Source organism: Stegodyphus dumicola, chromosome 3, assembly GCF_044657685.1.
Source record: "Stegodyphus dumicola isolate Sdum_Otavi_A_Nest chromosome 3, ASM4465768v1".
NCBI lineage: Eukaryota > Metazoa > Arthropoda > Arachnida > Araneae > Eresidae > Stegodyphus > Stegodyphus dumicola.
Window position 1 is genome coordinate 60,740,155 of NC_140770.1, and position 18,242 is coordinate 60,758,396.

General features: G+C 33.1%; 1 protein-coding gene across 1 annotated transcript in view; it reads left to right on the forward strand.

Annotated features, from left to right (window-relative positions):
• The window catches only part of Dhc1 (dynein axonemal heavy chain 1), a 402,656-nt gene that overhangs the window by 38,088 nt on the left and 346,326 nt on the right, over positions 1 to 18,242 (forward strand). The window contains exons 10-13 of the mRNA XM_085812430.1: positions 601 to 910; positions 8,164 to 8,300; positions 10,048 to 10,276; positions 10,918 to 11,096. Coding sequence (XP_085668556.1) covers positions 601 to 910; positions 8,164 to 8,300; positions 10,048 to 10,276; positions 10,918 to 11,096 — 855 coding nt within the window. The remainder of the gene's footprint in view (positions 1 to 600; positions 911 to 8,163; positions 8,301 to 10,047; positions 10,277 to 10,917; positions 11,097 to 18,242) is intronic.

An 18,242-nucleotide genomic window follows, 5' to 3' on the forward strand; every position in this document is an offset into this window, starting at 1 on the left:
TTTCATATCCCTAGAAATCGATAGTTTATTCAAAATCTACGCCGAACGATAATGCCAGATTTTAAAATTTCCGTAATTCTTGCCTTTTAATTTTTTAATGTTCCTGAAATGTTCCAGGGGACATCCAGCAACTCTTCATTTGGACATTTTTGGATAATATTAATGAATTAGATGATGCTGACTGTGCCAGAATAAAACGTAACTATTTGTTGCTGCTCGAGAATAGAAAAATATATCAAACTACTTTTACAAACTATAATAGCAGGAAATATTTCATATTATCGATGATTTCCAGCTGGAAGAAAATCTCAATTTATTTCCGTTTCTTAGCTTCAGTAGCATATTGAATACTCTGCTATTTTAGTATAATATTTTTATGAAATTTCTGAGAATAAAAGAAAATTTATTAAACGTATCTACTAGCATTAACTTGCTTGCAGGACTTACAAGCATTTGGTTGCTTGTAGGACAATCAAAATATTGAAAAGACGAAACTTCTCATGTAAAAAGGATTATATTTGTACTCGACTAATTGCTGATGAAAGATGAATGTAATTCTGAAAATGTAACTGTTTTACATTACTTACTTATATTTTACAGATAACGAATCAAGTGATTAACTCATGTAAGCGTTATCTTTCTTGTGATGGCTCAAAGTCAATTTGGGATCAGCCTGAAGATGTTGTGAAAAAGAAAATACGTTCTTGCATTGAGCTGAATCAAAAATATCAAGACTGCTTTCAGAGAGTCAGAAGTGATGTCGAATCCTCACAAGACAACAGGGAGTTTCGTTTCTGTGAAGTTTTCGTCTTCGGCAAATTCGATGCATTTTGCAGCAGATTGAAAAAATTACTAAAACTCTTTGACTGTGTTCAAATTCATGACAATATTATAAGTTACCAACAAGAAAGTAAGTCAAATTTCTATATAATTTGCTTTCAAATCTCAAAACAAATTAATGTATTAATTATAAAGCTTTAAAATGTTGTTCTCTTAGTTCAGAATTTTCTAAAGCTTAAGACATTTGCTGTAATTTCTGATACAAGTAATCATTAGCAGTGGACAATCAAATGTTTTGTTTGCGTTGTGTAAAAATTCTTTTCAAAATGACTTTTATGCACAAATGTTATTGCTATCTGTGGGCTTAACTCTAAAATGTTATCAAATAAAATTGAAGCTGCGATTGGAGACGGTTACTAAAATTTGTATTTATCATTAAATAAGTTCACAAAAAGAATAGAAAAACTTTTGTGAGAAAACAAAAAGCATAAATAATAAAAATAGTATTTGTTCAAAACTTTCCACATACAGTCATAGTTTATCTCCATAATCTTTCCACGAGTAAGTTTACTTTCTTTCTCTTCTTTTTATACAAGCGTGGTCCAACCTTTAAGTACCCGAGGGCCAATCAAACTTTAGTATAAGAAAGTGACGACAGAGATATTAAAGAAAGAAAATGAATTAAATATAACTCAGCTTTGTATACCTCTTTATTTTACAATTGAGAAATCAATGTGATGATTTGCATAGCTTTCTAATACAAGTTTATTAATGTCCATTGTAATTTAAGTAAGGAAAAGTCTCAAGCCCGATTCCCCTGAAACGCTTTCATTGCGATTTCTCGTTTTTGATTTAATTTGTCTGAGAAATTATTTAACTGAGAACTAAACTTTGTACGTAGAAAAAGCAATTTCACACACATATATGTGATATTTTGGCAGTCGTGATGAAGCTTGGCATCAAAGATCAGGCATGGTTTTTTGCAGAGTGATAAGGAGGATATTCAATGACGACACACAGAGGAATTTCACTTTTAATTGCACATATTTATTTAATTCAAATAGCAGATAAATTTTCTTTTCCGACGAAGTTCTCCAAATTACGTATTCAATAATGAGTTACTAAATACAATTAAATTTTGACTTTCTACGTCATAACGTTCTAACAAAGAACGAAAGATGAGAAGAGTAGCAGCATAGGTCCTAGCAACAACAGGGAAAGAGAAGCTTCTGACGCAAAATGGCGCGCATTCGTTATTTATAGTAGCGGTTATGTAATAGGCGCGAATGTTCTGGAAGGTACTGGTCTAGGGGGAGGATTCTAAATTGCAGAAAGTTAATTGGAGGTTGCGTGTTCGTGTAAAGCAAAGCCATCGTATTTTTTATGTTTTACATATACTATACTGCCAAACAGCGATGCCTTCCGCAGAGCAGTTTGGGAAAACGTTCTTTAGAAATCAGTTTCCAGAAAATTTTAGGGAAGTTGTTTAAGAGAACAAGTTTTGGTTTTAGGGAGCTAAAATCCTGGAATCTTTCTCGGAACTCTTTCTTGATATCAGTTGCTATTTCATGATACATACTAAGACATACTAAAACATTTTCTTCTTTTTCGTTCAACTGCTGGCAAAATGGGAAATATGCTGTATTCACTGCCTTCAGTACAATTTGCAATCACCAGGTATACCATTACCATCACTAAATTACACCACGTGTTTTGCGGAAACCCTCAAATGTCCATTTATCTGGGAGTTGTATTGTTTTCCGCCTTGTAGATTCAGGTTTAAAGCATTTTGATAGAATGTTAAATCTGTCAGTTAAAAAGATTATTTTTAAATCTGGATTTCTTCCAGTTTTCCCTGATACACATACCCAATATTTTCGTTTACGAGAAAAGCAAGAATTTTAATCCTTCAACCCAAAAAATTGCTGCAGTCAATTTTCAGCACTTAGCCGTGCACTTCACAATACCATACTCACTCATAAAATATCACCATACTCACCTTCCAGATTGTTCAGGAATGCAATAATGCTCAAAAATACCTAGGTATGCTCTATGTATCCGAGATTTATTGCATCGTCATATTAAAATCATAATATTTACAATATTTTTAATTGTCTCACCGAGCCTTTTAATTTTTCCACAGAGAGCCTCTTAATGAATAACGCAGTGGAAAAACAAGACAAAACCTTTTTTCACAGTCCTACTAGCAACGTTCGATGACCAAATATTACTTTAGCTCTACATGGCGAAATACCAGAGCGCTTCCCAAAACCTTCATATTTAAAAATATTATCCAATGCGTTGAATATATCAATAGTATTGGCGCTGGTTCTAATAATTTTAATTCGAACAGATCTTCGTAAATTTCAAATTCTTCGTTTATTGTTCTAACAAAGATAAGGAGCTGGCTCAACTATATCTATGCGCTCATCTGTTATATATATGTCAACTATATCTGTGCTCATATGTCAACTATATCTGTGCGCTCATCTAGAGTTGCAGGGTTAAATCCACATTTTTCCAAAATTAAGAGTACTTGAAACTTCACTACCCATTTCATTAATTCTCTGGGGAGGCAAAGACACAATTTCAAAACGTTTAAGCCATCTTATAGTCTCAAATAAAGATGTTATTTTTACAGCACATTTTAATGAGCTCCCCATCCCTGAAAGACTTTTTATTTGTAGATAACTCTAAATATACCTCGTAAGATGCCTTTAAATCTGCAGCATCTATGGTTGCTAAAAGGTATTCATCTGTCTAGTTAATTTCAGCTTCAAATCATCAAACACATAACTTCTGGTAATTCTCTGGTATTGTCCATATTTTGATTTATTCAAGCTAGCACACTACCCATTCACATTACGCTCCTTCGAAACGCTTAAAACTCGATAATAGATAACACACTAAGGTTTTACATTTGTTTAATGAAAACGTAATTTTCCTTCTATATGGGTTGAAACTTTCGTTTCTCATCTTCAACCCGCCATTTTTCTAGTTTCGCTATTTGAGGTAGTATTGAACGAAAGTGAAAATCAAATCATGCACGCCGAGGGTTATAACAGTAGAGGAATAATACTTTTCATCGAGGTAGCCATTATATAGGAGAAATAAAGCTTTGTCCTGAATTGCTGTTGCCAACACTGCTAATGACATTTCCTTGAATTTTATTGAACAGCGATAGCTAATTCGCTCCCTAACGACTATTTTACACAACCTGTTTTGCATAATAACGATTTATTCTGTTTATTGTTTTTAAAACAGTACACAGTTTTTTACAAATATTTAATTAATATTTTTATACAGTAAGAAGAGCAAGTGACAAAAAAAAAATATGAATAAATGAGCTTCATACGGCCCACAGACCGCGTGTTGGATCACACAGGTTTATACAAACGCAACACCTTTTCGTTTCGACCATTTATCCTGAGCATTTTCAGAAATACAGTATTTTGGTACCAAACGTATAGCAACGGATCCTAATGAGGCTTTAGATGTTTGAAATACCAGCAAAATATAGTTATTACCTTATTAAAAAGATCATGAAATATACTCGATACCATGCCATTGCGGAAAATACTTAACTCTAGAATGCTTACTAAACGAAAAAATAATCTTCTCCGAACGGAGCCGCTGGCATATGTGCATGATCCTGCCTAAGGGTGTTAATCAAACATTATATTGAAATTTCTGAAGAAATAAAAAAGCTTCGTACTTCTGTCTTAAGCGAATAGGCAACAATAAGTGAATACCAGAACTCTTAAAAATAAAATTAAAAAAAAAAGATAAAGAAGGTTGATTTAAGTTTTTTCTCCTTTAAATACTTGTCTTGACAATTTACTTTAAATTTTAAAATTTTAGAAAAGCAATTTCAGTGCCACAGATGGGGAATTCTTAGCAATTAAAAACTTAAACGTTTTGTATAATTTCGGTAGAGTAACATCTCAATAGCAAAGCAATTGTGCTTTAAGGAATTAAAAAAGAAAGTTTTCACCCTTTAGACTCAAAATTCGAGAAGAAAATTTTTGATAAGTCATCTCTGCATGACAGTTATTGACTTGAGTTCAAAATTTTAGGAACATACAAAGAAAACATTTTCAAAACACAGTTACACTATCAATTAATTTTTCTAAGTGAAATACTTTATTTATGTTATAGCTGGCTTCTTGAAAATACCTTTCGAGCATATCTTTGGATATTTTGCTTGGAAAAGTAAACAGCCTTTTATTTTAACTTTTTACTTGAAGGAACTATATAAATATTAGATTTTATTTTTTCTGAATCCCCAATACTGAAATTCATTTCATATATTATTTTACCTTATTTTAATAAAGTAAATATGGAAATATATGTTTAGAATCAACATTTAATAAAATCGAGACTGTAATCGAAAAGCCTATATAATTTTCTTTGAAAAAATATTTAACAGCCAAGTATATGATGCATGGTTAAATACTTATGCTTTACAGATGAATTTATATTAGCTGTTTACATACTCTGTAAAGTTTCCTTGCATACATTCAGTAACGTTAATTGCTCACGGTTTTAAAAGTTTTTTTTTCAATTCTATAGGTAATTCTTGGAGAATTCTGATCTAAAATAAATTCAATTAATTGTCTACCTCATGAGCTTACTAATAGAGTTTATCTTCATCAAACTTCAATCTGTCCAATCTTTGAAATACAAAGGGAACAGGTTTAATATAGTATCATTAAAATAAAACAGAGAGTAAATGAAACGTATATTGCTTTTAAAGGTTTTATTCCTTGCATAATATAAAGAATGTGTAGTCTTGATTAAGTCTTTCGACCATTCCTGTGATCATAGTTAAACCTGTAACTGCACCACTTTCCTTATCTATTGTTTTCTTTTTTATCATCAAAGTCCAGTAAGTAAATAAGCTACCTGAATTCCCTGTAGCTTTCTTCAGATATGTTACATTAAAAAGCAAGAAAGAGCAGCGAATCATTCTCCAAGGCTCCTGTGGCAGGCCTTGCTTAAAGGAACAAATAACAGGAAGCAGTTAACGAACCAGTTAGCAAATTCTTAAGACAGCCAGACAGCAAGGGTTGAAACTGATTTTCGGAGACCTGAATCTGACGTTGATCACAGGGATGGTCTGAAATTTTAACCAAGGATATGAGGGTTTAAAGAGTTTTACTTTGTGATAAATATTCCTTTTTAAATTTGCAGATACGAATATGTCAGTTCAAAGATCAAACAGGGAGAACTGACTGAAATCTTAAATACAGTGAGAGCTGTACGGTGACTTCGATGTCGTACACCATATCATTTATTTACATGACCACATCCAGAAAAGGCAAAAATTCTTTGGAACTGCGAGTGGTCTTAGGCTTCTCAGTTCTTTGGCTTAGGAACTTGCGGATAGTCTTCTTAGGTCGTTGTATATATGTTTCTGAATTCTCTTCCTCCTTAAACATTTACGACTAGAAGGCTTTTTTAACATTGTTAAATGTATTCCAGTAGAAAGTAATACACATTCCTTTTGTGCGCACTAGGGAAGGGGTGGTTAAGACCGCTGTTGTTGTTGTTGTCTTGTCCATATTACACGGAACAATGGTTGACAGAGCGTACTCCGAAGAGAAGTTGGACTTCTATTTTTCACCCCCAATTTTGAGGGAGATCACCCCGGGGTAATCGGGTAGTCTCAGTCTCTCACCCCTCTCCCGTTCCGTTCCCCAATTCACACGAGAGGACTTAAAGCTCGTCGGATATTTATAGTGCAGCCATGCCTCACTGACACTATACATCCATGTCTTATCGGGATCCATACAAACATCCATGTTTACAAACATCCATGTCTTCTCTGGATTCGAACCCGGAACCTTCGGTACTGTAGTAGGCTTCCAACGTTGGTAATTCGACCTAGGTTTAGTCCTGGCGAATGGACGTATTGAACCGGCGTATCTGTGATTTTATCCAACTGTAACATAAGCCAATACCCTTAGAAGGTTTTCCACGAAATAATCTCCTTCCCTAGAAAGATTGCCCTCGCATGTTTTGTCATGAAAAACACTTATTTTCTCAAATAATGTTAATCTGCAGGCAAATATATTTCGAAATTTCTGGTATACATCTGCCCAGAAAAGATGCAGGTATATTTGACTTATGAGGTTACAAATATAAAGGCAAATTAAATTTTGTTTAGTCAATTATTTCTATAAAGAACACATTAAAATAATGACTTTTTTTTTGAGTGTGAAATGTACAACTCTTTTCCCCTTAATTTATACCTTATTAGCCCATTGGGCGTTAGCCTAGAAGGCTATTAATTTCGTTTTTTAATTTTGCGTTGATTCACTATAAACGGACTAAAGCTCGTTAGCCCCGAAGGGCTATTAATTTCGTTTTGGTGTTTTGCGTTGATTCACCATAAACGGCCCAAAGGGCGTTAGCCCAGATGAGCTATTAATTTCATTTTGGCATTTTGCGTTGATTCACTATAAACGGCGATAAATAATGAAGAACTTGCATAAATGTATGTATGTTTCTCGCATTTTGATAAAACAACGGTACCTAGAACCATTAAATTTTGAATAACGTACGTCTCCATCCGAATATGAGCATCTGGAAGACAAATTTGGAATTTGTTTTATTAACTATTTCAGATTTTGTAAGCATTTATTAATTATTGATTAGGAAACTCAAAGAAACTCAAAGATTTCGAAGCGAGCAATGACAACACTGTAAGGGGGGGGGAACGATTTTATCTCCAGCGCCGAGAGACTGTGTATCGGAAATTCTAAAGATATGCTCTTTTTAAATTATTTCACGATATTGCTGTTGAATTGAATTTTATGGTTTAACATGATATTTAATAAATAAAGGTAACAAAATCGTTAAAATACTCCCCCATGGACGTAATATAAAATCTGTAAGCTAAAAATAGAGAGGAATAATAAAAAATAATAAAATAAATTAAAAATAGAGAGGAAAACAATAAAATCTGAAAGCTTACAGATTTTATTGTTTTCTTCTCTATTCTTAATTTATTTTTTTTTTCCTCTAAAATTTAAAACAGCTAGCTCTTTGATTTGCTGATATATTTGAAATGTCTTATTAAATGTAGCAAAATATATATCAGCGAACGAAAAGTATAGTGAAACGCCTCTGGGTGACTATATATCCCCGTAGATGATATCTCTGTCTTATATTTTATTTTAATACTATTAATAACCCTGAATGTTACTAATAACGCTATTAATAATCCTGAACCTGATCACTTTAGAGAATGTGACTTTTATTAATGCTATTAATCTTTAGAAAGGCCAAAATCTTAAGGAATAGGGTTAATCCTCTTGGGAGGTTTCGCTGCACATGTAGACAATATCTATTCGTATTAATGTTCATTCTTATCTTCAGTTCTAGATGAACTTCCTTTTTCCCTTGAAGATACGATTAGTAAAATGAAAAGTAAAGAATATGATTTTCTGGATTACAAGGATGTGCATTTCGATGAAGATTTTGCTGCAGTCATGAAAGTTGCAGAAGAGATTCAGGTAAAGCCTCTTCCCCATCAAAAAAAAAAGCACATAAACTATTCACATAAAAATGCATTATCTGGCAATCAGAAGATTAAATGTACAAAAAATTGTGGACAAAACTAAAAATATGTGCTTTTTAAGTCAGGTATTTAAAATCATTGCACACTGATACATTTTCGGCAATGTGTAGTTTTCATTTTTAATGCCTTTAATATGACCATATTATAATCTCATTAAAAATATTATTAAATCTTTAATATTATCAAAAATTCTTTATACGTTATAAAATAGAGTGGCTATGCAACTCCGAACACTTTAGTTTAGAAAAAGCGCAAAACGAAGCAAGGGAATGGTTATAAAGATTAAAGATTAAAACGATGAATATATCTGTTACAAAAATATTTCTGCCTATTATTGTTTACTACTTTTCCTAATCTACGAACAATCCATTCATATTAAAATATTAAATTTAAGTGTTTTATTCTTAAACTATTGTACTTGTTAACTGCATAAAAATATATGACAAGCTATCACATAACTTTGCATTGATCTTATATAACCTTCAACTTGCTATTTCTCTTTCATTTTATGCAGCAATTGAATAAGATGCGTAACCAAGTTAAACGTGATACATTACAATGGAAACATGACACTTGATAGCGTTTTGATTCTGATAAAGTGTGTAGCCTTAGAGAGAAATTACCAGAAACTATCTTCATTACGGATCGCAGATGCTTGCTGATCAATCCAGTTCTTTTCTTATTAATTTTCAACTGTGAAAAAATGTTTTACATATAAATGTATTCCCAAACGGAGTGATTATTCTTAGTGCAAAAATTCGTAATTAGTTTATTTATTTTTTGATAAGTAAGAATAATTAAATCTGTATCTTCAAACCTTTCAATAGGATTTTTTTCACACTGTAAATAAATTAATTCCATTTATAAATTTTCTGATTTGTTATTCGTGCTCAGTGTTTGAAAGGCTGTATTTGCAACAAATCTGTAAGCGAAATATCTTCGTGTGTGGCACAAATTTGCCTCGAGGACCGGCAGTTTGAGAACTTATTAGCATATGTAGAGAGCTAGGAAACTTCTCTACAGGTCATAAATATTTCCATAGCAATGACCAAATGAGGCCGCGAGCATTATTATGGACAAGTAATTAAGAATTAACTTCGGCATTTTCTTGATGTACACAACGGATTATTTGCGATAAATTTGCTAGAAATTTTGGTATTTATAAGCATCCATTGTTGCTCTTTCTGGTTAAACATCATCATCTTCACTTTTCAATCTTTTTTCCTTCGCTATAAGAAGTCGTAAGCATAGTCGTAGTTGTAGTCTTTGCATTACGAGCAAAGCCTTCAGTGGAATCCCGTCCATACCAAAACGTTTAAACCATTCATAAACACATTTTAAAGATATGGTTTTATATCCATAAATTTGATTCCTTCCAGGACTTAACTTTCGAAATTTCAAGTAAGCTTGAATTAGAGCTTTAAATTCGTTTGCTGCTTTGTTTCACAACCATTGCTACACATTTGTACGCTAGAATGTTAGTAATTGAAATCCATAATGCCAATTCCTATGGCATGTTCAAATATGTTCAAAGGTTCTACGAAGTATCTTTCCTGCGCGTGCGCATTTCATCCTATAATGTCTTAACATTGTGTTTTAAACGAGTATCTACTTTCATTAGTATAGGTCATGGACACGTGTAATACGTCATTTAATAAATTAGATTATTTTTTTATTTACAGAAAGGAGTAACTGCAGCATTCGATGAAGAATTTTCATCTATAAAATCATCAAGTTTATCTTTAAGATTTCTGGAAAAGGTTTCAATGTTGCAGATGACTGGAACGAATACGAATGAGAAATATTTCCAGATACTTCGCCAGTATAAGCATGAACTTGATGATATTAAAATGGTATTTAAGAAGAACAGACAAGATCCTCCTCTGCCGCGGAATTTTCCACCTGTAGCAGGTAATTCTTGAAAACTTAGATACCGATTGGCTGGGTTAATGGAGAGAACGAAGTCCACGGTTAACATAAAATTCCCGTTAATTCAAGTTCAATTAAAAAACGAACAGAAACAGAAAATATTAATTCACATAAAAATGGTGTTAACAATTTTACCAGTGTTTTAAGTAACTTAATCTGGTGAATAAGCTCACTCAGTTATTTAATCATTTGGATACATCTAAATTAAATCAATTTTCAAAGCAGATGGACTAGTAATAGTATTCGTATTATAGTATTAAATTCATTATGAATTTTCTCCCATTCCCGAATAAGCAAACTTAACTTCTTTTTAGACAAGGCGCGGTTATTCCACAAATGGTAAGACTGCCCCTAATTATTACGGAATTGACTAATTATCCCACCCATTCCAGTGACATAAGATCAATAATCTTTCGATCTATTTCGGTATCCATGTAATATATCAATCTAACTGGAAATTAGCAGTCTCTTAAGCGAAGAATTTGTTACATTATCTCAGGTTGTTTTAATGTTTTTAATCTCAATTTTAATGAAGAGTTTTTATTTTTCTATTTTTAAATTTACTTTAAGACCTATTATTATTTATTACTCGTTTCATATTTATAAAAATATTTCATTTATAGGGCAAATAAACTGGTGTCGCCAATTAAGAAATCGCGCTGAAGAACCTTTGAAAATTTTGAGAGAAAGATGCAACGTGTTAGATACCGATCTAGGAAAAAAAGTTGTGCAGAAATATAAAAAATTCCATTCTTTGCTTTTGAAATATGAAACAGAATGCCATCGTCGCTGGTTTCAAGAAGTAAGACCGATTTTGTTTTTATCTTTGTCTTTTAAAATTTTATTCTATATGTTTACCGGTAACGTATGAAAGCCGGCATTGTATGGAATACCTAGATAATGTAAAGAATGCTGAAAATTGGGCATGAAAATGTAAAATGATTAATATATTTCGCATATTTCATCGATTTTTTCATGTAAAACAAAAGACAAACCGGTAAAGCATAAAATTGCTTTCATGAATAACGTTTCTAATGTCACACATGACTTGCGATATTTGGTTCAGAGAGCATTGCATTTCAGTCACGAAATGGAAAAATAAGCTAATTTGAATTTGTTTAGAAAAAGCCTCTAGCCCATACTTAATTGAAACATACTTAACTGAAAGAGTAAATACTGCCATTGTTCCATGTTAATAAAAGGGTTGGACAAAAACATAGAAACACCTTTAAAAAAAATTTTTTTCTTTGCTTAATATGGTGTAGGAAACCCGTTGGCATCCAAAACAGCTTGCAGTCTTCTCGGAATGGATAAATACAGTTCCTGTATGTTTGCCAAGGGAATATTATACCATTCTTCCTGCAAAACTGTGGCAAGTTCAGATAACGATGTTGGCGGTGGATAACGAGAACGCACTTTCCATTCCAATGTAGACCACAAAGATTCGATAATATTCAGGTCTGGTGACTGTGGTGGCCAGGGGAGATGGGGCAACTCATCCTCGTGCTCAGAAAACCAGTCCTGGACAATGTGAGCTGTGTGAACAGGGGCTTTGTCGTCTTGGAAGACCCCATCACCATCGGGGAACAAAGTTTGTACCATGGGATGAACTTGATCGGCCAAAATGTTCACATAAGTCTTGGCAGTCATGTGCCCTGACACAGTTATCATGGGGCTAGCAGAGAACCACGATATGGCTGCCCAAACCATAACAGAATCCCCGCCATGTTTCACTCTTGGCAACAAGCAGTCTGTATTATAGGATTGAGATGGCGTTCTCCAGACGTAAACTCGGCCAGAAGTGGGAAACAATGTGAAAGAAGACTCGTCAGACCATAGTACTCGCTTCCACTGCTCTATAGTCCAGGCCTTTATGACTTAAACACCACCTTTTCCTGTTACGGGCATTAGCATCACTGATGAGTGGCTTCTCAATTGCAGCACGGCCAGCAATTCCCTGTTTATGAAGCTCCCTTCTAATTGTTTTGGTACTCACAGGGTTCGGTAACACAACATTCATTTCAGCAGTAACTTTTGCAGCTGTGGTCTTCTTATTTTTCGTCACAATTGCCCTTAATGATCGTCTGTCACGATCACTCAGGACACACTTTCGTCCGCGGTGATTTAGCAGATGATGTTTTTCCGCTTTTCAAATATGTTAAATAAATCTTCGATACAGTACCTCTTGAAACACTAACACCTCGGCTACCTTGCTTACGGAAGCACCTACCATACGTGCTCCAACAATTTTCCCACGTTCGAAGTCTGTTAACTCTCACATAATGCAATGACAACCTCACATAACAGTACTCTGACAACAACTGAACTGTTTAGCACATTTACGAAGTTGTATAGGTGGCGTCAGTAGTCAAAAACGCCAGGGCCACCTAGATATTTCATTAAAATCAATCTTTCTTTTCAAACATGCATTTCACAAGGTGTTTCCATATTTTTGTCCATCCACTGTATATCATATTACGAGAAAGAATAACGGCATGTTTATATGGAACGTTGATTCTACGGTGAACTCTCATAAAGCGCAAGCTCCCCATGCTGCAAAAACACTCTTGCTACTTACCGTAAGTTAGTGAGTAAAAGGTTAAAATGACTGCTAGGAAGGAACCATATCATATCATCAAAAACGGAAAATCCTTTGATTTCTCAGTCGAATTATTTGAAGATTCAGGAATTTATCCAGTGATGTATGTGGATGTCACCTAAAGACGTTTTCCCTCTTGATGAAACCATTCCTTCCTTTCATCTCATACCTTCAAAAGGCTTAGCCTCTAAAGACTGATAAAGGCTAGGACCAAATGCTGATGAAATGGATTGAATTGGTTTATTAAGTTCCGGGAAAGCAGGACTATCTGCCTAAAAGGAGGGACGCCTTCATGAAGAACTTTCTAAGGAAAAACCAGCTGGCATATACGTTACAATGAGAAAAATCAGGAAAACACCCATGCAACCAGTCCGTTCGCAGGGATTCGAATCCCGGAGCGAACTACCAGTGTTCAGCGACTTTACCGCTCGGCAGTCTGTGGGCCTTTATAAAATGGAAGGCGATAGCTTTATTTAAAATGAATGTCAGAAATACCAAGATTTTTCGAAAAGTTGGATACTTTTTAATATACTTGCAGAATGCCTGAAAAAGAAGAGTAAGCCAGTAAGAAGAAAAAAATAATTTTTGCATAAAATTTAGTATTTTTTTTTAATTTAAAACTTTTTAATCTTATGATATTTGATTCTTGCGATTTCAAAAATAAAATATTTGACTAAAATATGAATAACATTTTAAGAAACTAAATGTAGTATTATAAAATTGTGTAACGCAATCAGCACAATGATAAAAATGTTTAAAGCAATATATGCAAGTCATCCTAAGTTAAAATGTCGGTTATTCATCTTTCTCATTTAGAAATCTTTTCTGAAACGGAACATTGAAAGGCGTGTTAACTGTGCTTTACAGTATTTTATCTTTTAATGTATGCACTGTTCAAACGCATCGTAGTCTGGGTCACAAAGTATACCATCGAAAGAAACGCAATTCAAATAAATAAAATCAAATTCTGAAAAATTTATATAAATATATATATTTAAAATGCTCAGTTCGAATGAATAAATAGAAAATTTTAAAACAATTATCTGAAGAGACAATGCAACACAAACAATCAAAATTAAAGTGTAAAAATTAAAAAAAATACCTAAAATAATAACTATGACAAAAAATAAATTATAAAGAAAACTATTTGAAAAAAAAGTAACCGCCGCATCTTTTATTTAAGCTACACAATTTGAATGGGTAAATAGAAATTTTCAAACAGTTATTCGAAAGAAACCATGCAACTTCAACAATTAAAATTAAATTCGAAAAAGAAAAAAAATACTTAAAATAATAACGATTATAATTAAAAATATAAAGAACATTATTTGAAAAAAGAAAGGATAGCTACTTTTTTCCCTTTTCACGCACGATGTAAAAAGGGAAAGGAAAATAGGTTGCCATATATTAAGAAGTTCGCCAAGTGGCGCAAACTGAAAAAAAAAGCGCCAACATAAATTTATGAATTTCTCCATAAATTTCGCACCATATTTTACAAAATTTCATATTTAGGCATAATTTGAGTCGTAAAATCGAAATATGGAAACAAATTTGTATGTTATTTCAGAAAAGGTCCGATTTTGTGTCAAAATACCTATGTTAGAATAGAGCTAAATATAAATTTAATATATATCCGAAGTCGCGCTTTGGAGATATGAAGAACGCAATTTGAATTTCGTCAATCGGCCCAGTAGAACAGGAGATATACAACTGCGCCCCCCTTTTTTTGCGCAGCGCTACGAAAAAAAATTCAATAATTGTTTGACAGAATACAAGTTCATACAACTGTTTAAAACTAGAAAATTACAATATTAATTTCAGTTGTTGAATTCGACATCGAACTGTCTCCTCCCGTTTTCATTCAGTAAAGCAATTAGTAGTACGTTAGTGATTTCTTTATAATTATGATCTTTAAGAGTCGCATGACATAAGACAATTAGTTTATTACATGAGAAGATATTCATAACAGAATATAAGGATCGAAGTGAACAAACAATAGGTAATTCGGCATAGTAATACGGTTCAGAAAACATTGGATTCATTGGTAATTGAAAAGAGTCTGTTTTCCAGTTTAGAAGCATGATAAAAAATTGCATAATCTAGTCAACTCGACTGTTATTGTTACTGCCATCTGCATAACACACAACTGGGAAATTATCTTCAGCGGAATTGTCGTAAATTAGACTTTAATTAACAAACAATCAGCAGTGTGAGCAAGATCTTCGAGTAACAGTTTGGTATGGAACATGAGTTTGTTGTTGTTATCTTTAAATTCTTTGTAATGTAAAACATGAAAATAAATAAACAAGAATACTGCAGTTGCAAAATAGACTTTATAGCTAATTGTTTTGAACTGCGCATAACTCCTTGTAAAATTCACCTTTGAATTCTCCGAAGAATGTAGAGGTCTTATTTTCTTTCAGAATATATTAGAATATATATTTTCCCATATTTAAAAAAAAATAGCAAACAAAAGGCACTATCTCCTGTTTATCAATCCTACCAATAACATTAATGTTAAACCAAAAATATTACAAGAGACACGATTAAGGCCTTTAAGTATACTTTCAAATTTTTTGAGTAAATATATAACATAATTGATCCAGAAGCACTTAACATCAAGAATAATATCTAAAGTTGCAAAGTACAACACCTAGTTTGTACAACTGACATTACAAAAACATACCCGTACAGCTGACATATTTTCTTTAATTATCATATTTTTAGAAGTAGGATTGAACTCCTACTTCTGCTTTGTAGACTAAACTGAAACTCTATTAACCATGTTTTGAGCCGTATTAAAATTATTGGGAACACTTCTGTTGAAAATAAATTAGTAGATTATCAGAAAAAAGCAACTGCTTTAAAGCCCGGATAATCTGAGAATCCAGTGAGAAGCATAAACATAATCAAGGGATAGTAATGCAGATCTGACATGAAGAAAAGCTTTAATAAGGCAAATTATTACATGGAACACCAACTCTCTTTAAAAAAGCAACCTGAGGCCAACAATCGAGGTCAAAAGCAACCTGTAATAACAACAGGCACGAGAATTGTGTATAGGATTTGATTTATTGAATTATGGCAAAGCACTCAAGGGCTATCTGCCTAAGGGGAAGGATGCCTTCGTGGAGGATTTTTTTAAGGGAAACTGGCTCGTATACACGTTATACATGGGAAAAACCCCGAACACACTCATGCAGCCAACTCATTAGCTGAGATTCGAAGCCCAGACTGAACTACCAGTTTTCAGCGACTTTACCACTCAGCCACTGGTGGGCTAGAATTGTGTATAAATTACTCTTTTTACCTTCATCCACTGTGCCTTTCTATACAGTTAAGCATATTTATAGTTATTATGAGAAGTAATACTAAACTGTGCTTTGTCTAACAATTTTTTATTAAGTAGGAACCATGTAATTCTAATACTAAAAAACAGTTTTTCTAGGTATTTTCCTATAGTGAGGAGAAGATTAATGCATCTCAAAATATCTAAATGCGGAATGCACAGGGATTAAACTGACATGTACTCTCGTCCGGTAATGAGAAAATGTGGCAAGCTTCAGACAAGTATTAAAGATTTTGGAAAACAACTTCAAAAACATTCTATGAGTTCGCTTCAAAATTTTATTTGAAATAGAATCAATACCAGGAGTTATTTTGGATTTAAGATTTTTAAGATACGCAACGTAGTTTATAGAAGCTCCAGTTGAAATCATATTATAAAACGAATTATCCTTGCTAAAAGTGTTAATTTTAGACTAGTAGTTATGTTTTAGACTTCAGTAGTTCACCACAGTATCTTATAAACCCTTGGCTTTTTGACAGGCATGGAAACCTCTCATGTATTGTAGAAAAATGAGTTAAATTTTCCTAGGAGAGAATTTAAGGCATTTTTATGTGTATGGTATTTAATAAACTCTCAGAGCTTATGAAACAGTCGCTTACATGAATAATATCGCAGTTAGCTTTCTTTACACTGAATGTTATTTTACTATTGACTCTGTCATTAGGAGAATAACTAGGAGCAACAAATAGATCAAACTCAATTGTACTGTTGTAAGGATTATGTTAATTTATCTAACAGTTAAATTTTGAGTTCTAAAATCTAACAGTTAAGTTCCTTTCCTGTCTTCCTGAATTTCAACTTACAACTTCCGACCAGAACGTAGTTTTTAACGCGTCTGAATGCGAATCAGGAGAAGTATTTAATTGTGAAGCTGTACTGACTTCGTTAGAGAGAGCCAGTGATTCTGGCTAGCGCGAGTTCGCCTTCTTAGGCTATTCTCTATTAAGCTATTATTACGCTCGGCCGTACTTTAAGCCCTTGATAGCTTCGCCGTTATTTAGAGTTAAGAGGCCAACTCTGTTAGAATCTTGATAGCTTCGGTTATAATCTTTTAGTTAAGTTTTAGTTCTTAGTTTTCCAAGCTCAAGCCCAAGGGGCGGCTTTAGTGTAAAACTCCAAGACGGAGTTTTGTTAAACCTTATTGGCATAATAAAGGGTAACTTCATCCTTCTTACGTGTTGTCTCTATCTCACGAACTCGAGCGATTATTCGCTGATCAGTTATTATTTTTCAACTTAAAGTGTAACTTAAAAGTGCACAACGCAGATTAGAATCTTACACTGTGATCAGAAAGGATTTATAATTAACAGCTAAATTAGTTACTTAAAATATAAATAGGATTCTCTCTGAAACTATGAAATTATCTATAGAGGAAATTCCCTTTCCCGGTTGAGACCCCCTGCTTTAAACTAATAAAATTTTTAATGAATCCAGAAGAATTATAAGGTTAAACTCACTTTGGCTTAAATCCAAATACCAGTGGGACCTTCTAGGCCGCCAGACATATTTTTATCGCAGCTTTAGCGAACAATAGACGGAACCTAAATAATGTAAAAGGAACAGAGACAACTAAAAATCTGTTGTGTCTTCATCTTGAAGTATAGAACTAAATTAGCAAATACAAATTGACTTCCGCTTTTCTCGTTAATAATCGACGATACAGAATTTGATTATCTACAAGTAACACATTTAAACTGCATTGTGAGATTTGGTTCAGTTATTTTTATGCACTAAATGTTTAAAACAAAAGAGAAACTTACTAACGGGCAGAAGTATCGTAGACGTCTGCCGTTAAATCAAATATAAAGTTGCTAATTTCTCAACATTATGGGGTATCAGAAACACCTATACCGACAATGTTAAATTGGCCATTTTCGATGTACCTTTTCTCAAAATCTGCTGTAGATACAAGCTTGAAATTTTTTCTGTAAGTAAAGTATACCTATCTGATTATATTGAAATGAGCTTTTGAAACATTTTGAATTTTAGAGTAAATTACA